This window comes from Leptodactylus fuscus, chromosome 10 (genome assembly GCF_031893055.1).
Source record: "Leptodactylus fuscus isolate aLepFus1 chromosome 10, aLepFus1.hap2, whole genome shotgun sequence".
Taxonomy (NCBI): domain Eukaryota; kingdom Metazoa; phylum Chordata; class Amphibia; order Anura; family Leptodactylidae; genus Leptodactylus; species Leptodactylus fuscus.
In genome coordinates this window covers 38,241,503-38,265,971 of record NC_134274.1, presented here as the reverse complement: position 1 = coordinate 38,265,971, position 24,469 = coordinate 38,241,503, and the positions used below count along the sequence as shown (strand labels likewise).

The following is a 24,469-nucleotide window of genomic DNA, read 5'->3' as shown; positions in this document are numbered from 1 at the left end:
CACCAGCACAGGGCCTGCAGTATTGCCACGCTCCTGCCACTGCAGAAAACCAGCGGTGGCAGGAGCGTGGCGACACATTCGGACTATAAGACGAACCCTCATTTTCCTCCGAAATTTGGGGGGGAAAAAGTGCATCTTATAGTCTGAAAAATACGGTACCTGCTGTTTTTGCTTATTTTTATTTATTTTTTACTAGTTCTGTATAGATATTTAAGTGTTTTTCTTCTCCGGGCCTTTTTTCCTTCTGCATGGTAGCTTGGCAAAACCTAGGACTTCCCCATTCAGAAGAACACACAATATGCCACATATTATAGGCTCGATCATATCACATACCTTCATTTCTGCTAAATATTGCATTCCTCTGGATATCTGCCAGGCAAAGGAAATGAGGTCTCCCATTGTGAGCGCTCTTTCATCGGGGTTGTCCAAATAGCTGGAATTACGATTAGAATCGCCACCTACAGAACTAGGTCCCACTTTGCGACTTTCTCTTAGGAAACTGCGTAAAGAACCGTATTTTGCATACTCGACTATAAGGTGCAGGGGGCCTGAGTCAGACATGAGAAATAAAACAGTATGTAAACATTGGAGTAGGTGATGGATAAGCTTCCATATATATAGTGGTTGATAAGCCATCATATAACGTTTGGCTACACTTAGGGTTGAGCCGATCTTGGGATTTCAAAAACGATTTTAAAATTCGATTTCCGATCATTTTCCATCCCATTTCAATCCCGATCGTGAAAGTTGCTCGATTGCCGATCAGAATCCGATCTTTTCCGATCCCGATCGCTCAACCCTAGCTACACTATAAAAATGCAGTTTTCTTAACATTTATTTTCTTTCTTTTTTTTTTCATATAATGTTTGGCTACACCATAAAAATGCAGTTTTCTTTAATATTTTTTTTTTTAATTATATTTTTTTAAGTACCAGGGAACTTCGCCAGATAAGAAACCTGATGTGGGTACTTACCATCCTGTGTACATGCCCCATACAACTTGATAACATGTGGATGGTTAACCTGTTTTAAGAGGTTGAATTCAGAGAGTAGATCCCGTAATTCGCTCTGGGAGGCGCTTTCTGTATTGAAAAGCAAAAATATATATCATGAGGCGCATACACATTAGCACGGTGGGCACCTCCATGCGCACTAGGCTCCGTCTATCATTTATATGCTTTGTATGAGACTCCACTGGTAGAGATGAGCGAGTAGTGTTCGATTGTATACCTCCCTCCCATAGGAATGCATGTAAGCGGCCGAACACCAAGGGGTTAAGCGCATCAAATATTCACTGCGCTTAACCCCTTGGTGTTCGGCTGCTTACACAGATTCCTATGGGAGCGAGGTATTCAATCGAATACTATTCGTTCATCTCTAGCCACTGGCAACCATTTCTGCTGGCAGTGTATTTTCTTGAGACCCAAAGGATGGGTCATATGTTGAAATCGAACTAGTAGCGGTAGAGATGTTAAGCAATGTATGGCATCTGTAATGCTTGGCTCCAAACTAGTAGCTTCTCACTGGCACCAGGTGCCATAGTTAACATTGTATCACTGGCCAATATTAACATGGCTACGACTAAGGAACATACTTCCGAAACGCGTCAGCCAGGACGCTCTCTTTACCAAATGGGAATTACTATTGCCATGTAGAATATTTCGTATGTTTTATCCTCACAAAAAGTAAATAAAATTAGATTTTAGAATTCGAGGCTGCTGGATTTCGTCTTCACTTTCTACATATTTGGGCGGGGACTGGTTGTGTACTAAAATAGGACAATGATTTTCTACAATTACCTTTTAACATTTTGACAGCTACGGTAGTGTAACCAGCTTTTCCTTTCAACCTAAACGCCGTCGCCTTAACCACTTTACCAAACTCTCCTTCACCAAGGGTTTTACCCAAAACCAAGTTTTTCCTTGGAAATTCCCACTTTGGATCCTCCTATAGATAGAAAGAAGAATTCAGTACTGCAATTCTTTAAGCCATGTTCATTAGAGATGAGTGAGTAGTATTCGATCGAATACCTCGCTGCCATAGGAATGAGTGTAAACGGCCGATCACTAACGGGTTAAGCGCAGTGAATATTCAATGCGCTTAACCCATTGGTGATTGGCCGCTTACACGCATTCCTATGGCAGCGAGGTATTCGATCGAATACTACTCACTCATCTCTAATGTTCATAAGTACAAAAAAATGTATTTGTGGCAAAAGTGCATTAAAGGGAAAGTGATACCAGGAAATGACATAGTGCATAAGTTATGTTTTTATATTAAAAATATTTTTAAGAATTTTTGGGGATATTGTTTTTAATTGTCCATGTTACTATATAAAAAAAATTGGCAGTAAGCCTAAAATAGCTTGCAACTTCCGGTTTCCCATTTAACATTTTTTTTACCAAAACATTCCCTTTAAAACAGAATAAAAAATTATTTTTGTTGGCCATTTAAAATTTCTGGAAAAAAAATTAAAATTCTATTTAGAGTCAGCTTCTATTCTTGCAACATTTCTTGAAAATTCCCCCAAATGATCCTTATAGATTGTCAAGTTTTATATTTGGTCCTGATGATCACTGTAGCCATATCTCCAAATGTCTGGGGGCTTAGTCCTGATAGGACCTCTTATATATGGAGATACTGTCATGGCCAAATGGGTAGGGACAGGCTAACATCGAAAACAATAGGAAAGTCGAGTACAATATAGAGTTCTGGAACCTACCGGGATTTTGAATGTATCTACCGAGACTTGATTCTCCATGGAATCTAGAGAGGGTCGTCGGGCATTCGTTGAGGAATAACTGATTGGATAAGATTGGGCCGGGCGGCGGAAGGTCATCTCAGCGGAAGCTATAGGGGGCTTTGGTGTGTTTTTGTGGTAGCGGTGAATAAAATATGAGGATAACAGCACAGAGATGATAAAAGACAGGAACACGCCACAAGCGATGACGGTCTTACAAGCTTCATCACACAACTGAACTGTAAAAGAAACAGGATATAGTCATAAAACAATGTCTTTTTACATATTTATTGCGTTAAGCACATACGCCTATAGGTTTTAGGTAAGTTCACACGGGGTTTTTTGGTCAGGATTTTGAGGCCATATCCACCTCAAAATCCTGACCAAAAAGACGGCTCCCATTGAAATCAGGTCTTTTTTCCGGGAGCGAGATGCTAATTCTTCAGGCCGGTTCGCCTCGTGATTCGGCCTGAAGACACTCCCTCCCCCCGACTAGGCCCATTCATTGGGCCTAATCTGGAGCAGAGTGCACGACTGGATGCCGATGCAGCACACAAGCATTCAGTCACAGCTACCCATTTTTTTAGTCCTCCGCCTCAGGTTCTGGACCCCGTGTGAACTTACCCTTATAGGTTTATCCATGCACTCTGATCCATACAGGTCTGGTCTATAATACTGGCTGTAACGCAGGATCAGTTCTACAGTACAAAGCTTGTATACTGCATGCATATTGTAAAACAGACATGGTTTTCTTACCCTCCTCCATATTCTTCTCGCAGAAGCATTTGTCAGGGAGGAGGCAGTAACAAGTGCCGTATCCCCCTTTTATTCCCATGAGACCTTCTCGCTCATGTCCACCAATGATCTCCAACTCTGAATTTAAAAACAAACAAAAACAAAGATAAATAAAATATATTATGTGTTCTTGAAGGCTTTTACACTAAACGTATCACTGATTTTTTTTATGACCCATGCCCTATTTTAAAAAACATTTTTTTAAAAAAAGGCACGTGCAACTAAAAATGGGCAAAAAAGGCGCAAATAATAAATTCCCCCCCAGGGTCCAATATGACATTCTAGATATCATAGCTATAGTCAACCCTAATATCCTTTACTGTGTAGGACCAAGGTTATTGCCATGAGGCACATTAGGAGGAACTAATAGTCTAAGACTCTGCTTGGGGCGTTAAAGATGTCCATAAAGTCTATGTACATGGAGAAAGTGGGCACAGATGAGGACGTCATCCACCAGATCTATCCTAAAGGAAGAGGAGCCAAAACACAACCACACTCAGTATTATGTATCACGTAATTGGACAATATAAGTAATAGAAGACTCACTTGTACAGTCCTGGGGACAGATTGCAGGGTCTTTTCTCTCCACGGAGTCACAAGTTCCGTCAGGGCATGTAAGGATATTTGGTGTACAAGTAGAGTAGTCTGTAGTGATTCCTTTAAAACAAGAAAGACAATGAGTGGAGAGCCGATGATCCCTTTATAGATTCATTACCTAGCATTGTGCACATGTAAATGTGGATACATAAATGGATGACAGCTCCCTTCACTAGTATCACTCCCTGTCATGATGGCGGCTGGCGATACACATTAGATAGTAGTAGCTTAATGGTGGAACAACTGCTTGTAAGCTCATCTGATGAATGGCTATCTTGATCTAACAATCATACATGTTTTACACTCCTATTAAAGTCATACATGTTCAATGATATTGTTCTGAAAATTTTGGAATGTTCATTCCCGGAAAAAAAAAATTTTGTTGCTAAATTTTCTTTATACAACTAATCTATGAAAATTTTACAGATGGACAACTTTCCCGATAGTGATGCTGTGTCTCAACCAATTCTTCGTTACTAAATTGTACTCCATTAGTTTTGGTTGATCTGTTTTCAGCAATTTTAATTTAATGTGTATGGGACGGGCATGGAATGGGATGATGATGCGGTCTCCATAGATATCAGTGTATGCCTCATGGCTTGTAAAACTAAGATCCGGTACTGATTATAAAAGTGACAAAAACTGGTCAAATAGAAAAAGTAAAATACTGGACTTATTCTAAATTATTCTTGGTTTTCAACCATTGTTAGGGTATGTTCACACGGAGGAAAAGGGTCACGGAAACCTTTTCCGCCGTGTGAACATTCCGCGACGGAATTCCGATGTAGCATTGGCATTCCGTTGCGGCATCGCGCTCCTGTGTAGGCCCGAATGAATGGGCCTACTCTGGAGCGTGTCTCGAGCCGCGGACGCTGCAGCTGATTCGGCCACGGAATCTGTGGCAAGATAGGACATGTCACTTCTTTTATTCCGATACTAGCTAGCGTAAAAATAAGCAAGCGGCTCCCATTAAATTCAATGGGAGTTGTTTTTGGCAGCGGATTTTGCGTCAAAATCCACTGCCAAAAAACTCCACGTGAACATACCCTTAGAGTTTTACTAAAGCACTGTTTTATCCACATCTGTGCAAAGCTGTATATAATATACTGGAGCATTATATGTCAGTCTTGGCGCCAATGGCGCAGGGAATGGGGAATTTAGGAAGAGGCTGCAGCTTCTTCATAAATATATCTGCTATCCCTGCAACAGAATGGAAATCTACACCAAGTAGGAACTGCTAGAGATTTCCATTCTGACTCATGCCAGAAAACCTGCACAATGTTGCAGATGAGGCATGGATCAAAGTCTGTGGCAGAAGTTTGGCGCAAGAGAATGGCCTTGCACCATTGTGCGCCTCAATAAAATCCCAAAAAACTGTCGTAGAGGGAATGATGAATTCCTCCACTGTATGGCTATTAGAGTTTGAGATTTGCTTGTTACCTTCACCATATCCCTGTTTCCATTGGCATCTTCCAGTCAGGGACCCTAATCCATTACACTCTTCACAATCCCGTTTGTTTTTGCTTTCTGAACATGAGAGGGGACAATTGATTTCATCCTTTATAGCTGAAAATAAAGAAGGATAGAGATTAATAATGTATATAATATTGTATATTTTGTGATTCAAATCTACTGAAACCAATTGCCGCACTGACCCAGGAAGAGTATGGATGAATATCTTTGCATGCAAATGGTTTATTGGTGCACTATAGCTTTGAGAAGTCAATTTTTTAGGTGACCAAGATTTTTGGAAGATGGACAACTTTCCCGATGGTGATGCTGTGTCTCAACCAATTCTTTGTTTGTCTGATATAGAAACGCAATCGGTCTGTTTGTTTACATACAGTCCAACACGGTATCCAGCTCGCATAGTTCTATGGAGAGGGGAGGGGTGAGGAGGAAGATGGTAATTGATTTATTTCCTAATCGGGTGAAGTGATAGTCTTATCTTGAAGCAGAAGGGCTCACAGAGTAACAGAGTATCAAAGCTTTTCCGCAGATTCTTCCTCCCTCTTCCCACTCCTGAGACTAATATGTACAAAGTAACTCAGCTTGAGAAGGAAACACATTTTTTGTGTTGGAGGCTTGACTATTAGAGATGAGCAAGTACTGTTCAGATCAGCCGATTCGAACAGCACGCTCGCATAGAAATGAATGGACGTAGCCGGCACGTGAGGGGGTTAAGTGGCCGGCCGCCGTCAAAGCGGAAGTACCAGGTGCATCCATTCATTTCTATGGAGCGTGCTGTTCGGATCGGCTGATCCGAACAGTACTCACTCATCTCTATTGACTATACAAGCAAAGAGAACCATTCCTCATCTCCAATATCGTTCATGTATATTGCTATCCATGAGTGTCATCTTAATAAATAACTCAAAATTTAAAACAATACCAAAAAGCAAAATGTTACTCACAATTAGGATTGAGCGATCGGGATTGGAAAAGATCGGATTCCGATCGGTGATTAAGTAAATTTCGCGATCGGAATTCCGATCCCGATCTTTTCCGGATGGATCAAGGTCAGAGGTTATCTCAAGATAGGCTCAATCCTATTCATGTATATATCATTAATAGGGTTGAGCGATCAAGCAAATTTCACGATCGGGATCGGAAATCGGATTTTAAAATCGATCCTAAAATCTCAAGATCGGCTCAACCCTACTCACAAGTACAAGCATTACTATGAATCCATTATCACATGACATTGAAAGGAACAGAGGTACTTACGAGATCCTTCTATGATGATAGTTACTTGCGTCTTGGAAAGCTTAACTTGTCCATTGGAAGCTAAAACAGTGTAAACGATTTCCTTGCTTTCTTGGTTGGCCAAAGCAATGGGGTCATCAACGTAAAGGATGGCGAACATGTCCCCTACTGCTTTTTGTATGCCAATGGCGTGTGTGGTATTTGAAGCCGAAAGCATATAGTTCACGTTGACACCTTTGAAGAGTGAGCAATGTTCAATGCATATTCTTCCTATCTGGAACAGAAAAATGGCATCAGGATAGATTAACGTTATTCCATAAATACAGCGAAGTAATATATCAGAAGCACATGTTGGGGGTATTCTCTGTTGTAAGGCTACTACGTAAACTGTTTTATAGCCATGCACTGGCACATGTAGCCCATTGGTCATGATTAGAGATGAGCGAGTAGTATTCGATCGAGTAGGTATTCGATCGAATACTACGGTATTCGAAATACTCGTACTCGATTGAGTACCACTCGCTATTCGAATGGAAAAGTTCGATGCAGAACCAGAATTGATTGGCCGAATGCTATACAGTCGGCCAATCAATGCTGGTTCTTCTCCTACCTTTCTTCTCCGTGCAGCTTCCCCCGCGGCGTCTTCTGGCTCTGAATTCACTCTGCCAGACATTGGGCCTGGGCAGAGCCGACTGCGCCTGTCCGCTTGTAGTGCGGGCATGCACAGTCGGATCTGCCCAGGCCCAATGCCTGGCAGAGTGAATTCAGAGCCAGAAGACGCCGCGGGGACGCTACAAGGAGAAGACTTCTCGGAGGATCCAGCCCGACCCTCACTCGTGGACTTGTTAAGTATAATTTGATCGAATGTTGCCTACCCCTGAAACGAGCATTTTCCCCCCATAGACTATAATAGGGTTCGATATTCGATTCGAGTAGTCGAATATTGAGGGACTACTCGAAACGAATATCGAACCTCGAACATTTTACTGTTCGCTCATCTCTAGTCATGATGTTAAAAGAACGTGTAAAGAGCAGTCTGCTGGGCTTTTATACAGATATGCAATTTAAAAATCAGTATGTTCCCGAATATCACACTGACTGATACCAAAAGGACACGGCCTTGGCCTCAACAGGGTGATTGGGAACCCAACAAAAGACATTCAAAAGTTCAAGTTAAAGTTCTGCTCCACAATGTAGTTCATCTAATGGTCAATTTAAAGATGACCTGTCACCAAGTCTGAAAAATCCAATGACATCCATCTTCTAATAGACACTGTTCCCGCTAAGCATTTTGGTTGGCTAGTATATCCTTATTTAAATCGACACTATATCTTTGGAATAGCAATATGTCTTGTGCAACAAAAGGTCACCGACATGTCACCTATAAAAACTGTGAGATGACCGTCACAAAAATCTCCAACACTGTTGGTTTTGGTTGTAGATCGCCCATCTTGTATGCAGCTTTTCACTAGAGGCTTGAATGGCTGTGACTCACATGCGCTAGGTCTACAATTTAACTTTTTGTTTCTTTTTAAACCAAACAGTAAGTCACCCGGCTTCTTTCAACTTTTTGTCACTAGCCCAAGCCTTAAGGGTCATTGCCCACAGAGTGATTCATGGCATCTTCTATGGAAGAACAGCCGCACATATTTTAATAGGAAACAAAGTTGTGTTATTTTACCTGGGCATAGTGGTTGGCATTGATATTGACAATGAACTGGTAGGTTTTATTAGGGAATCGGATGGTAACGGGCTTGATTGTGACATTGAAGTACAGCATCAGCTCTCTGCCAGAAAGATGATGATATTCCGTGTCATTGACCAAAACCATGACTTGATATGATGCATTCTTGTTTATGGAAATACTTTGCTTCAGCACAAGCTCTGCCACAGAAGAAACAATGTCATGTTATATAACGCCATCAATGCCATGGACTACATACATTTCCAATGGAAAACACAGATTACCCTTTAAAAAGCACTATCCAGAAACTGTATATCTACCCACCCTTATTAATATAGAAAGGAAACATGCATAAATTCCAGCACAGATATACTGGGAAGGTAACGGTATATTAGGAGTCTAGTCTATGTTCCTAATCGGTGGCTGACAGCTATCTCTGTATGCCCAGTAATACAGGGAAGGCTGCCAATCACAAGTGACTCCGCCCACTGGACTCCTAAACCATGAACCAGGAAATTTTATTCAATAAATTACTCCTCCACCACAACTAGTATCAATCTGCTCGACTCCTTCTGGCCTGCAACATGCTGCTGGTAGATTGGGTAGCATTCTCATGGTGACAGGTTGCCTTTAAGTTCGACGCAGTAAACATTTATCTTCTTACTAAATTCATAGATTGTCCCTCGAATCACGCTGTCGTTTCTCAAGAACTTGAACTCCGTGGGGTTGCGAATGATTTGGAACTTGTCTAGTACAAACTGTTCACTGTTCATGATGGTGTCGGTGTATCTGTTGTGACTACTGTCTGGTGGATAGACGGGCGTTGAGTCAAGATCGTGAACCAAGAGTGACCCAAGGACAGTACCCTGTGTGGACAGCAAACAGTAAATTAGAGCTCATATTCCTAGTCACCGATTTAGGCAGTGACCAAATTTCATTTGCCAAATTGTGCATTTCTATTGTAGATTTAGTTGTGTAACCAGGATGGATTAAAGTTACTCATTGCATGGCAAAGAACTAAATCCCCAGTAAAAATCGGCAACATAAATGGACACGTTGCGGATTTAACATGTAGACGGTAGGGTTGAGCTGATCTTGAGATTTCAGGATCGATTTTAAAATCTGATTTCTGATCATTTCCCAGCCGATCCTGATCTTGAAATTTGCTTGATATCCCGATCACTCAACCCTAGTCAATGCTTCTCTATGAGAAAAGTCACTTTTAGGGTTGAGCCGATCTTGAGATTTGAAAATCTGATTTCCGATGATTTTCCGGCCGATCCCGATCGTGAAATTTACTCGATCGCCGATCGGGATCCGATCTTTTCCGATCCCGATCGCTCAACCCAACTAAACGGTCCTACTCAGCAATCGCCAGTCTTCCCTGTAAGAATATCTATATAGAGACTGCTGTCAATTACTGAGTGGATCCTCCCACCGGACTCCTAAAAATGAAGCAGGGACAGTATATCCGTCTGCTCACCGTCTTTAGCTCTGTCACTTGCTGCCCAACGATTCGACTTCATGCACAATATGATTTGTTCCCTTCACAGCATCTCTTTATAGTCACTTACTTCCTTTCTTTCATATTCCACCACAACATTGGCAGTATCTGTTCCCTCTGAAAGGAAAGGAGGGCTGTCATCTTCATCATCCACCTTGATACGGAATGACTGCTCCACCTCCACCTCTTTGGTGCTGTTTCTCACCATGCATTTAGCGACCAGATCATAGTCCTCCCTCTCCTCCCGGTCCAGGGAACGGGACACAACTATTTCTGATGTGTCAGGTTTGTATTGGAAAGGGAGGCGTTGGTCTGTATAGGAAAAGCAAAGTGAGTGTGGACATTGGCAAATGGAATCGACAAGATGCCATAGACACACAATATGCTCAGTCAATGTCTGGCAGCTGTCTATCTTCCTGTCCCTATTGAAAGCACATGCAGTCAGCCAAACCGGGTGACTATATGTCTAGAGGAATCAAAAAGAGCATGCATGCATATGGAGAAGTGGTTAGCAATACATTTTATCTGCAGTGAATTAACCATAGGGTAATATTGTACAGGGGCTGTCTTTAAAGGGGGTTTCTAGAACTGTATATTGATGAGCTAACCATTATCGTTTTGTGATGGGTGAAGGTCCGACACCTTTGTCCCCCCCACAGCAGCTGGTCTAAAAGGCCATATGCATTTGGGTAACACTATGGTATCTTCACTGGATACTGCGTACAGCACTGCAAATATCGGGGTTGTACATGGAATTGCAACTCGTCTCTGTTAACTAGCCCAGGACTGAACTGCTGCTGTACCATGTGACGTGATCTGCACAGGCAGCGCCGCACCCCCCATGAGGTGACCTGAAGCGAGCGCTTCAGGCGGCGCTATGTCAGGACCCCAGGGAGGGCGGCATTTTTGATTATCTAAGCCAGTCCAGGACAAGCTGTCCTGGACTGGCTTAGCACCGAGCAGTGGTTTGGGGAGGCCACTAAAGTAGCGCTGCTCCAGCAGCCTCCCCTCACGCTCAGGCAGAGAGCAGGTCTTCTCCGTGCCTGCTCTCTGCCTGCGAACGGCACTGAGCCCCACCCCCTTTGTTCCGCCACACCCCCTTCGCTCCTCCACGCCCCCATGCTTCGCCCCCTTCTCCCGGGGGGGGGGGCGGCTTTCTGTAGTTCGCCTCGGGTGGCGAAAGGGGTAGGTTCACCCCTGTGCACAGGACTCCCAAGCACCATGACTTCTTCAAACGGTCCATTTGTGGGGGTCCTGGATGTTTGCCCTCCTCCAATCACATATTGATGACCTATCCCAGTAATATAACTATCTAAGTCCAGGAAACCCCATTAGACACGACCTACCCCAAAACTAAAATCAACGGAGATCAAATGATAAAGCTCTTACCTAATATTAACGTGTAGCTGACGCTTATATTTGGGCACTGAGAAGCGTAGAAGTGTGGATAGAACTGGAAGAACGTGCCGGGTGGTCGGTTTTCTTTGATGTGGAAAGAAAGCGGGTCCCCGAAGCACAAGTCTTCAGGTTTTAGGGAGGAACAATTAGGAGTTCTGTAGTCTTTAAGTGTCAGGCTAATGTCCGCCACCAGGGATTTGTCGCACGCTTGATCTTGGGCTGGAGCAGTGGACACCTTTATCTTGAATCGCAATTTGTATATTATTAAGGTCCCTAAAAAGATGCAAAATATCAGTAACTTTCATCCTTCACAATCTCAGGAATATCTCTGCACATATTCAGGAGCCATTAGAACGCCACAACTTAACGTGTAGAAAAAATTCTGTACAATATTGTAACATGCTAGCCAAACATAATGTTAGTTCACAATACAACCACTGCACATGTACAATAGGGAACACGTCACTATTTAGTGCTATGATTTACCTTTACTTAGTTCACTGAGGTCTTTACTTGTCAAAGTCTCATTGAGATAGAGGATTCCTGTCCGTTCATCCACATGGAAAAAGTGAATGTATTTCTGATTTAGTATGGTCCTGCATAGGTTGTAGTAGGGAACCTCTCCCGGGCTGTCACTCAGTGCATGGACCTGTAATAGTCTTGAACCTGCAGGTTGGTCAGGGTGCAGATTTTCTGAGAAATCCTTTTTTGGAAGATACAGTGCTGAAGTAGCTGTCGAGACAAAATGAAATGGGTTTTCTTCATATGACACCCATGCCCTTCTCTATTTGACTATATTCGGTATAAATCTAATATGCCATTTTACCATAACATGAAATTATATATTATATATATTATTATATATTATTATTATTATACAGAGCAAGCGATCTGGAATCAAACACTGTTGCGATTTTGTTTTTCCATAGTCACAGGCAGTTAATAGGAATGGCCACTAGAGGTCACTGTTCTCTTTTCAAAAACAGCAGCAGTAAATTGATTTTTGATCCAGTGTCCATAAATAGGCACGTATCAAAAATGTCCCCTAGAGGTCACTGTTGAGCTGAATTCCACTTACTACAGTTATTATAGGAAGTTTCTGAGTACAAACACATGGGGTATACTAAAATAAGTGATTGCAATGGGCCCTGAGTCCTGAGCTGTAGAGCTGTAGGCTTGACACGTTTCTGGAATACCAGATCTTTCAGTTGTCTTTGTAAGGTGTCGCTATAAATTTAACAAGACTTGTACTGTACTTGTACGCCAAAGACATACTGATAGGGACTGTAGATTGTGAGCCCTATATGGGACAGTGATTGTCAATGTTTGTAAAGCGCTGCGGAATATAATGGCGCTATACAAGTAATAATAATATTAATACTGTTTTCTGGTTTTACTACAGTTTGGCCACAAATGTATATAAATCATTATATAAATCCATAGGTCTATGGACATGTAGAATCATATATCACTAGAAGCGTGTGCCCTGATATTGTAATGAAAAGGTGAATCGTGCTCCTATGTTTTGGTGAAATGTGACTTATGAAAAGATAGGAGTACATATAAGTGCATCCAAGAGGTAAAAACCACATAAGCACCCTGGCTCTTCTCCATTAAAGGGCATCAGTCATCAGATAGTTTAGAGTGACCTGAATCAAATTCCCCTTCTGAATCCGTTCCTCCGTCGACGCTGTCATGATATCACCATTTTTGTCAAAATGCACCTGAACCTGTCAAGCATTTACAGAAATTTCTGTGGATAAGCCAAAAAACAGGAAACATCGCACTGCTTGGTTAAGCAAAAAGCTAATTTTCGTTCTTCACACAAGAGTGGCACAAAATGCTTGATAGCTACACAGATCACACAAATAGCACGTTAAGCTTGTTGGTTGCTATACATACAGTGACGTAACTACCGGGGTAGCAGGGGTAGCGGCTGCCACAGGGCCCGGGACATTAGGGACCTGGCGACAGCCGCTACTGCTGCGTTTTTTTCTTTTTTCTTAATAGGCCGTTACCGGCTGGAGTTACTCCAGTTACTCCAGCCGGTAACAAGCTCTATTTACTTACCGATCCTGGCAGGGCCGGGATCGGTGACACCGCGGGCCCCACAAAGATTATCATTATACTCGGGGGTCTTTGCAGACGCCCGAGTATAATGATCGGTGGCCCGGGAGAGGTAAGAAGCATAAAAAACACTGTTACTTACCTCTCCACGATCCGGGCAGGCTTCAGGCCTAATTGTCTGACTTCTCTGACGTCACATAAACCCGGCCTGCGTCCCGGGTCATGTGACAGCCGACGTCATTGAATCAGGATGACAGCGGAGGACTGTAGCGGAGACGGGGGACAGGTAAGTAACAGTGGTTTTTTAAATGTTTTTATTCCCTCTGGGTCGCCGATTATTATACTCTGGGGTCTGAAAAGACCCCAGAGTATAATAATTGTTCATGGGTGTCCACAGTGGGACATAATACTGTGTGCAGGGGCCACTATGGGGTACAATACTGTGTGCAGAGGCCAGTAAGGGACATAATACCGTGTGGCCTCTAAGGGACATAATACTGTGTGTAGTGGCCACTGAGAGACATAATACTGGGTGCAGGGGCCACTATGGGGTATAATACTGTGTGCAGAGGCCAGTAAGGGACATAATACCGTGTGGCCTCTAAGGGACATAATACTGTGTGTAGTGGCCACTGAGAGACATAATACTGTGCGCAGGGGCCACTGAGGGACATAATACTGTGCGCAGGGGCCACTGAGGGACATAATACTGTGCGCAGGGGCCACTATGGGGCATAACACTGTGTGCAGGGGCCACTAGGGGCATAATAGAGCGCGCAGAAATGCTGAGGAGGGGGTCGGTCGAGGTTTTCGGTGTCTGTCGGGGGGGGGGGGAGCCATGTCAAAAGTTCGCCACGGGGCCCCGCCATTCCTAGTTACGCCACTGTATACATATAAGGTGGTGTTATACATATAAGGTGGTTCTGTGCATATAAGGTGGTGCTAGGCATATAAGGTCGTGCTAGGCATATAAGGTGGCACTATGATGTTTGGTGGTTATTACTCTCTCCTGGTCGTGCAGAATACTGGAATATCATAGAACATAACCAGCAATCCTATAAACAAACTGTCCAGTCTATACAAGATATTCAGGCTCTTACCAGGCCTTTGCTGATTCTGGAAAAATTCTCCTATCAGCTAGGCCAGGGCTATACACATCATATGTACAATACATACTTATATAATAAGAAACATTATATCATGAAACCTAGTCTTTTATCTCAAGGGGGGATATAATATCTACCTTCCTTATAAATGGAAGTCTCTTACTAAGCAGTTAATAAGGAAAGCAGTTTTCCTCTTCTCTTCAGGGCCTCTATAGAGGTCACTCGATCTCCTATTATACAAAATTCCCATAATATTTGCTTGTCGAGCCCCGCTCACTCCAAACCGGTACACAAAAAGATATGGCCACTTTTGATCGCATTCGTATAAATCCCAACCCCATCGGGGGGTCATTTTGGAAGGTAATCACATAAAAAAAACCTGAACAATTAAATTCTTATGGGGGCCCTGGTACATATAGGCATCAAAATTAACCCCTCTGCCACTGTTCTACCAGCCCCCTGTGATGTGGGGATTTCATGCCCATCCATAATATTGTGGCGGGTGGAGGACCATGTTACCATTACATCATTTAGGCTTAGAGACGTTCTAGGCATAAAGAGATTAAGTAAGTGGCAAATCCTATTAATATAGACCAGACAGTGTAAAGTTACAATTAAAGTGACCATCTTTTCATGGACCAGTGGGGTAAATGTATGTTGGGTACTAAAGCTGCGCTCGCAACATCACCGCCAGAAGAACAGGGATAACAATGGTAGAGACTGGCAGTAACCCTCATCTCCGCTGTGTACCGCCATGCTCAGCTGGTAGAAACTATAGCATCTAAGTCATGTTATCAAAGGAAAGGAAGGCAACGGCCTAACAAATGACTTCAGGACTATAGAGGAAGATATCTATTAGGCAGGAACTCCTCTCCTCTATATATGACAAACGCAGATCACCTGCTTGGCAATGATGTCTTATGTGGGCTTTAAACTCGCCCTAGATATTGTATCTCTGACCACAGTGCAACCCGAGAGCTCTCCGTCCATCTTGTATTAAGTATCAATCAATACACACACTTCCACTTATTAATTGTCAGCTGCTCGCTCGCTATTTATGACAGCCACTCCTATTAGTTTGAGAAAAGAGAGGGAGTGATGAAAACCGCCGCAGGGTCATGGCCGGCTCGGACTTCTCTGCAATTGTATCTCGTCAGCATATATGGATGAGATCTGGCATATTATCAATAAGGCAACATCCCCTGTGGGATTAGATTGATTGAGAATAGAATTATCTGGCTGGGGATGGAAACGTATACGGTGACATAGGAGAGGCTATAGGATTAATGACTCCACACTTTAGGACAAAGCTTGGCACTTTCCTCCATGTACTCGTGAAGCACTTAGAACATTAATGTCTGAAAAGTTTTCTTTTTGTCTTTGATAATAAAGGATAAATCACAAAATGCTTTTAAAACTTACTTTGCCTGGTAACACTTTCTAGCCCATAAACCATTCGTAGCCTTCCTTTAAAGGGGTTGTTTTATTATAACAGGCCCAGTTTTTGAGATTCCCCCTGCCATGGCTGCTATCGCTAGTCGGGCGATGTCAGATGAGCCCGACTAACATGGTAGTGTTATGACTGGGGGTTGAGTGATCGGCATCGGAAATGATCGGATTCCGATTGGCGATCGAGTAAATTTCAAGATCGTGATCGGAATTCCGATCCCGATCTTTTACAGCGGGATCAAGATCAGAGGTTATCTCAACTCTATTCTTGTATATATCATTAATAGGGTTGAGCGATCGGGATTGGAAACGATCAGATCCCAATTGAGAAAATTTCACGATCGGGATTGGCTGGAAAATGATCAGAAATCAGATTTTAAAATCAATCCTGAAATCTCAAGATTGGCTCAACCCTAGTTATGGCTCTTCCCTTATAGAGGATTGGGCTGTTGGACCCTTCATTCACCCCGGAACGAGTGTGCATGAGTATGAGTATGGGGATGAGAGGGGAAAAATAGCCATTAGTTAAATGTTCAACCAGTATCTAATATGTATGGCCATGCTTAGACTGATAAAGGCATGGGAAAAGAAGGGAATGCTCTTCATACACCGAGGTCAATAAAATTAATGTTTATGGAGGCCAAAGAAATAATACACAAATCAAAGACCATGTTAATGGAGAAGGCGGTCGCTTTTATCCCATAGTAGCAAGAGGAAAAATCTGTACTTGGTAATACTTGGGTGAGAGTTGGTTCGGAGCTATTAGACTGTTGATGGTAGTCCAGACTCTGAATGCATGGTGGCAAAACAAAGAACTAAAAGATCCTCAACAAACTGAATCTCTCCAAAAGGGTATGCTTCCGTAGGGTACTCACTCGTATATTAGGTGATCTGGTGGTTTTCATCTGATGTGGTTGAAACAGATCATAAATCTTTGGTTCCAGGATCTATGGAGTACCAGATTGTGAAACAGTCATCAGACATAAGACAACCAGCCTGATACAGCTAATATGTGAACCCATCCTTTGGCAACTCTTGAAGCAAGTTGTCTTCTAAGATGATGTGGTCCACTTATAGGTCATAAAAGTAGCGGCAACCCTTACAATGTGTCCAGTTAGGCCATATGGACATCACAGATTGGGTACTCTGTTCAGGACCATTTTCGACAAATCAGAATGCAGAGCTTACGATTAAATTAACCCCATCCTGTGTATGGCAGGCAATAAATCTACCAATTACTAAGTCCATCCAATGATCCCCAAAGGTTTCAGAATCCAACCAACACAGATCAGCTGATGTCCAGGTGGGCTTGATTTAAAAATATGTTCTCAAATATGATGCAACCCCATTAAGTGGAATCAGAATATTTCCCCTGAATAGGAAGAACTGATGATTGACTCAGATTGATGAGAGTCCCACAATTGGGACCCTGACTGGAGTGGCAGGTTTAGCATACACTCTATGGGGTTGCTGGAGCGTGCACAGCACTGTATGTTACTATCTCCAGTAGTCCCATGGAAATGCTAAGAACACAATGAAACAATAAATCTTGGATAGAACAATGACACACCCTTAGGGCCCAGTACACTTCGAGACACGTGTTATAATTCATTGAGTTGCAAAGTTAAACTCTTATTATTTCGACAGGAAAACACAACCGTCAATTTACATTTCTAAGTGATGTCATAACCAAAAATGAGGAGCAGATACCTCATCCCCAAGAGGACTGAACGTCAACGGGCTGCACTGTAGGACAACAGATGTGTGCATATCCCAGCATGAGATGTGTTCTCAAAAATGTCCCATGACCTAGGTCAAATATTTCTGACTCCAGTCCTCAAGTACCCTTCACTGGAAATCCACCAAGCTTCACTTGCAACAGTGCAGGTGTTTTTAAACAAGGCAAAGATGGAGGACCTAAGACGCCTTAGAATAACCCAGCTGTTGAGAAACCACAAGCTTCGTACAGTCTCAATGTCACTGAGAATTAATGGACTAGCAGTGATACATCCGTATCTAATGATTAGACTAGATTTACATCCTCACTAAAGAAACAAAACATTGCACCTAGAAGCGTTTTTGAAATCGTAGCAGTTCCGCTGCAGATTTTTTTCTGCAATGTGCGACCACAATCCCTTCCACTTTGCAGGTACTGTAAAATGCCACAGTTTCTTCCATGGCATTTCCACCGTGGGTAAATTGCGTCAGGAGTCTTCATGATATAGGGTTGAGTGATCGGATCGGAAAAGATAGGATTCCAATCGGCGATCAAGTAAATTTCACAATCGCGATTGGAATTACGATCCCGATCTTTTCCGGTGGGATCGAGGTCAGAGGTTATCTCAAGATCGGCTCAACTCTATTCACGTCTATATCATTAATGGGGTTGAGGGATCGGGAAAGATCGGATCCCGGTTGGCGATCAAGCAAATTTCACGATCGGTTAGAAAATGATCGGAAATCTGAGAAAAGTGCCACTGTATTTTGTCTTTATTGGGAAGGCCAGATTCGCAATTCAGTGTCAGATTCTATATATTCATTTCAATGGGAGTTTCCAGGTGAAATCCGCTAGCTGAAAAAATCAGCTACTGCCTCCTATTGAAATGAATGATTGAGGTGGATTTTGTGGCAGATTCCATTACATCAAATTCGGTGTCATATTCCAACGTGTGAACACCCCCAAAAATTCTGCAACAAATGTGCAACATCTTTATATAATCTGATGCATTTTATAGAACCTACGAAATGGGGAAGGACATTGAACAACAATTGCACGTTAATACACACCCATTTACATGATGTTAAAGGGATTTTCCCATCTAAGCCTTTCAGCCAGGCTTTATGCAGCGTCTGCTTCTCACTTCCTGTATTTCTCTCCCTCCCCCTTCCTCCTGCTGAATGGGACAAACAACGCCTCTGCAGGTCAGATAACCTGCAGATTGTTGTACAGAACGGACTCCGTATTATCTGTGTGTTTACATAGAGATAACATACTTGGCTTTATCAGCAAAGTGCAATTATCTGAACATAGTGTCCTGCCAGCAATAAGTAAGTGACATCACTTGTCCTATCTCTCAGGGCTGTGGTTTTAGCAACGATGTGTAAACAATGGGAGGAATAAGGTCACATAGCAGGCAAACAAAGCAGAATTTCTAAAGCTGAGATGGGACAACACCTTTAATAGCTGTTTGGTGTATTAGTAGATTCTCTCTATATAGCAATGACCTCCATCTATACTACTATTAGCTCAGGATGAAGAAAAACTGGGTAAAGTTACAAGAGGGATATTTAACTAGCTCTGGATCTTCAGAGATGACATGGTACTTGACCAGGGAAGAGGATTTATATTATTACACATCCTGACAGCTGGGTGATGCAGGGTTACTTCCCAAAGGAGACCAGATGTGGAAGATTTATGACACTAAAGTCTAACTATGCATTTGTTTTGCTTGTTTGTGAGATTTCATTTCTTGTTGGAGACATGATGGCTCAGTAACATAAAAACAAGACTATAAAGCTCAGAATCATCCAACAAGAGGTTTTTCTATTGGTTCTGACATATGGACAAGCATTGTACTCCTACGAGTGGCCCAACCTGCTGGTTTTAGTAGGACCAAATACCAATGAATGTAGATGAGGGTCTCCTGACTTCCCTGACAGTAGAAGTCGGAGGAAAGAAGGACTGGGCAGCTGGACTTAAACAGGTCTGAGCCTCTTGTTTTCTAAAGAGAGGTGTCTGGCACCAGCTTGCTCCTCTCTCCTGTGCACATGAGTATGAGATTATGGCTTGATAAGAGAAGCTGTCAGTCAAATAAATACTCTCATATGCATGGAAAACCTAACATCTATGGAGGTTCATCTGCACTAAAGCAACAATATACTTTATTGTTGGGCACTCCTTTCTCTGTCTAGTCTCTTTGTCGTGATCATTGTATTTATGGTGAACGGAGAAAGTCAATGGTTAACTAATTCCAAGTACAGCATGTATGTGGTAACAGATACACATTCTGATTTGGAATACCGTAAGTACTAGAAATGTTTTGCTTATTTCTTGTTACAGTAAGAAAGAAGATACATTGTGTTATACCTAGTACAGGGCCTAAGGGGTAACATAACTCTTGTGTCATGCACCACCCCACAGGCCCTGGACCATGTATAACTCAGGTACACTCTTGCAAACCACAAAGAAGTAACGTAGTAACAATATTGCATGTAGCAACAAAACTAAGGAAACTTAGCTGGTTTTTCTAGAGATTGAGTAGAATGTCCAAACTACTATGTAATAAAAGTGACACAAATTATTACAAGGGACACCGTAAAGGGGGGAGGGGGAAGCTTTACCCAAAGCGGCATCTGCAAAACCTGACGGCAACCCCTACAGGTAATAGTTCACTAGAAACCAGGCTTGAAACTTTCTGGCGTATTGCATTATAGAAGCTGTCACATTGTACAAGCAGCATGTTATAGAGCAGAAGGAGAAAGGACGGCTCATATATAGTTACAGGAGAAGAGCTGATATTTTTGGGAAAAGATTTAGTATAATTTGTAACTTATTGAATGAAATCCCTGCTCACTCTGAGACCACTGATGTACACCACAGTCTTATGGGATACAGGCGAAGGATAATCTATAGTATTGGGGTATATGGACATGAGCAGGGTGGTGATGCTGTGGTTGGATACCATGTTGTTCTAAGATCAAATCAAACGAAACATCTGCGTGTAGTTTCAATGTTTTACATTACACAACCATATGTACAATTGTACACATTTAAGTGAATCATTTGAGCAAATAGAAATAATTTAAACATTTGCAGTTTTCGTCTAATCCTCTTAGTTAGGAGTCTAAGCTCAGGGGTGTTAGTTTGATTGGTTGCCAATGGATGCAGAAATTTTCTGTACTCTGAGAACCAGCCATGATTTCCGTATCAGGTTACCTTCTCATGCATATAGTGTCCCTGCCTGATATCCTGTCCACAATAAGGACATCAAGACGGGGTTTCTGACCCAGACCATAGAAAGTCATAACCTCTGGCAATCAATCGGGACAACAGACTGTTAATGAATGTTAATTATTTATATTTACAAAAATGTTTAACTTTTGTCTAAAAATCTAAATATGGTTGTGTTTTTGGGAAAACCCCTTTAGGCTAAAGCCCCACGTTGCGGAAATACAGCTTTTTTTTGTTGCAGATTTTTGAGCCAAAGCCAGGAGTGGATTGAGCAGAAGCTAGAAGTATAAGAACTTATATAAGAACGTTGCTTCTGTTCAATCCACTCCTGGCTTTGGCTCAAAAAACTGCAACAAAATCTGCAACAAAAGAGCTGTGTTTCCGCAATGTGGGGCCTTAGCCTTAAAGACTCCAGTTTCTTTTGAAGCCAATTTAATACAATATTGCGATTTCCAAACAAAATCCTTGACAGATTTCAAATCACAAACAAATAATGGTTAGCCTCGTAGACACATATGGCGTAGATAGTATATCACTATATGGTGTCACATCATCTTTTGATATCACCTCACCAGAAAAAGTGACAAACCTATCTGGTCATGTCCACCTAAGGCCTCGTTCACATCAGCGTCGGTAATCAGTTCGGGGGAGTCGGCATGAGGACCCCCCGCCCCCCGAACGGACTACTGAATGCATTTGCAAGCGGTGTGCAGTGAAAGCACACGGATCCCCATAGACTATAATGGGGTCCGTGTACTTGCCGCAAGATCTCCACAGGGATCATGCAGACTGGAAAGTACTTCACAATCTACTTTGCTGTCCGAATGACTCGTGCAGGCAGCATGCGGCCAGTACACGGACCCCATTATAGTCTATGGGGTCCATGTGCTTTCACTGCACACCGCTTGCCAGTGCATTTGGTAGTCCATTTGGGGAGGTCCCCATGTGGACGTCCCTGAGCTAGCCCTATATAACATATATCTATATATATGTATTAGATGTGCCTTCCTATAGTGTAGCTAAGCACTGCAGTGAACTCCAGTCTGTTGGCGATGGGGCACTAGGTCAACTCCACATTTTAACATCTTTCACAAACTTAGCCTTTCCTTAACTGGGATTACATTGTTGTCCAAACAAGAACGTCCTTCAGAAATCCCAGCAATTAGAGTCCAGGGATTGAGTTACCGGGACGCGGAATAAAAGCCATTGCACATAATTAGCAGTATGCATTACTGGAAGAAGGAGGAAATGAAGGAAAAAACAAAAATCTGACCTGCATGTTATTAATGTAATGATATACCTCTCACTTTCTTCTGGAGACCAGGGGCATTAGTTAGCAGCAGGAATTAATGACATGTGGGCAATATTACAGAAAGATATTACTATTACACCATTTGCAGCCAAGCCTCATATTTCAGTAATCAATTAGGATGGAAAATGTGCATATTAATAGCAAGAAGATTAACCTTTTCAGAGCAGAGAACATAGTCAAAATGGAATGAAGTGGGAACGACACCTATCATATATTCACAAAATATGCATTAGAGATATCCTTGAGAAATCGTCCGGTTATCCTCCATAGTTAAGATTGTAAGAGATTCTGGTAAGTCATTTTATTAATTACTTTCAGAAAAAGCTGAGTAATAACCAATATGGCTGCCATGAACTTTTCCCAGTTAAAGATTTGCACCACAGACCATAGACTGGGTCTAGTATTGTAGGTCATCTTCATTGACTTGAATGAGATTAGGCTGCAATTCCAGATGAACCTAATGATAACCTAGGGCTATTTTTTTTTTTAGCTTGGGCAGTTCCTTAAAGATCTTAATGTTTTGATTTCAGCATAAAAATTCTATAAATTTACCTCATGATATAGGTACACGCACCATTAACAGCATAAGGAAATCCAGAGCTTTAAAGGGGCTCTATCAGCCAAATCATGCTGATAGAGCCCCACATATGCGTGCATAGCCTTTACAAAGGCTATTTAGGCACCACTAAAGTTATATTAAACTCCCCACTTTTTAAAATAAAACCCTAAAACAGAATATGTTCAACTCACCGAACGTGCACAGAGGGCGGTCATTTAGGGTCCGACGTCATCTTCAGCCACGCCTCCTCTTCCAGCGATGTCCTCGGGACCCGTCTAACTTGCAAACTGACATTGATTAAAAAAATGGCGCGGGCACATGCGCAGTAGCCGTAGTAGAAGCACAATGCTACTGCGCATGCAACCGCACCATTTTTTTTATCAATGTCAGTTCGCTAGTTAGATGGGACCTGAGGACATCGATGTAAGAGGAGGTGTGGCTGAAGATGACATCGGATCCTCAATGCCCGCCCCCTGTGCATGTTCGGTAAGTTGAACATATTCTGTTTTAGGGTTTTATTTTAAAACGGGGGGGGGGGGGGGGGTAGTTTAATATAACTTTACTGGTGCCTGAATAGCCTTTTTAAGGGCTATTCACGCATATTTGGGGCTCTATCAGCATAATTTTGCTGACGGAGCCCCTTTAAAGAGGTTCTCCAAGTCTTTATTAGGGTTCAGCCGATCTTGAGATTTCTGGATCGATTTTAAAATCCGATTTCCGATCATTTTCCAGCCATCCCAATCGTGAAATTTGCTTGATCGCCGATCGGGATCCGATCTTTTCCAATCCCGATCGCTCAACCCTAGTCTTTATATAGTTTGTCTTAAAGAGGACCTTTCATGTCCTCGGACACATGTGGTTTTATATACCGCTAGAAAGCCGACAGAGAATTCAGCTTTTCCGTTATGTGCCCCAGGCAAGAGATATCGGTGCCGTTACCAATATCTATTCACCGTCAGAGGGGCGTTCCTGACAGTCTAGCCAACTGTAAGGAAAGCCCCCTCTGAAAGTATAGAGCCACGGACAGTATTGTCAGGAGGGGCGTTCCCAGCTAGATTGTCACGAACGCCCTTCTGACGATGAAGAGATATTGGTAAGGGCCCCGATATCTCTTGCCCCGCAGCACATAACGGGCTACTAATATGGACAAAATGAGAATACTTTGTATACTGGCTGTCAGTGGAAAGAATGAATGGGCAGGACTGCCATATACATTACATTAACGTCAGCTGACCTTACTGATTTCAGAAGGCCAACCATATCACCTGAACAGGGACTCCACTTTTCTTTATTGGTAAAGGTCAGCAGAATGAAGGATTGGGCAGTTGGATGACAACTTTTGTTCTTAAGGAGGATATGTCACTGTCAGTGGTGTGTGTCAGCGGCCAATGTCCCTCTAACTGTTTAGAACTCCTGATTGTTCAGCCATGCCAGGAGATATGCAAATCTGTTTTCCAAGATATAATTAGGAAAACAATGCCTCTATTAAACAATGCCACCTTAAACATCATGCATGACTTTTTCAACTAGTCTAGTGCTATGATGCAAGGTTTAGCCAAACCAGTAAATCAATTCTAAAAAACAGAATCTCAGCTGTGGAC

General features: G+C 42.4%; 1 protein-coding gene across 1 annotated transcript in view; it reads right to left on the bottom strand.

Annotated features, from left to right (window-relative positions):
• Positions 1 to 24,469, bottom strand: part of RET (ret proto-oncogene) — a 50,349-nt gene that overhangs the window by 13,679 nt on the left and 12,201 nt on the right. The window contains exons 2-14 of the mRNA XM_075257925.1: positions 11,911 to 12,156; positions 11,416 to 11,697; positions 10,097 to 10,338; positions 9,187 to 9,388; positions 8,520 to 8,722; positions 6,860 to 7,112; positions 5,573 to 5,698; positions 4,082 to 4,192; positions 3,497 to 3,613; positions 2,723 to 2,979; positions 1,800 to 1,947; positions 975 to 1,082; positions 334 to 548 (exon numbers count right to left, since the gene is read on the bottom strand). Coding sequence (XP_075114026.1) covers positions 334 to 548; positions 975 to 1,082; positions 1,800 to 1,947; positions 2,723 to 2,979; positions 3,497 to 3,613; positions 4,082 to 4,192; positions 5,573 to 5,698; positions 6,860 to 7,112; positions 8,520 to 8,722; positions 9,187 to 9,388; positions 10,097 to 10,338; positions 11,416 to 11,697; positions 11,911 to 12,156 — 2,510 coding nt within the window. The remainder of the gene's footprint in view (positions 1 to 333; positions 549 to 974; positions 1,083 to 1,799; positions 1,948 to 2,722; positions 2,980 to 3,496; positions 3,614 to 4,081; positions 4,193 to 5,572; positions 5,699 to 6,859; positions 7,113 to 8,519; positions 8,723 to 9,186; positions 9,389 to 10,096; positions 10,339 to 11,415; positions 11,698 to 11,910; positions 12,157 to 24,469) is intronic.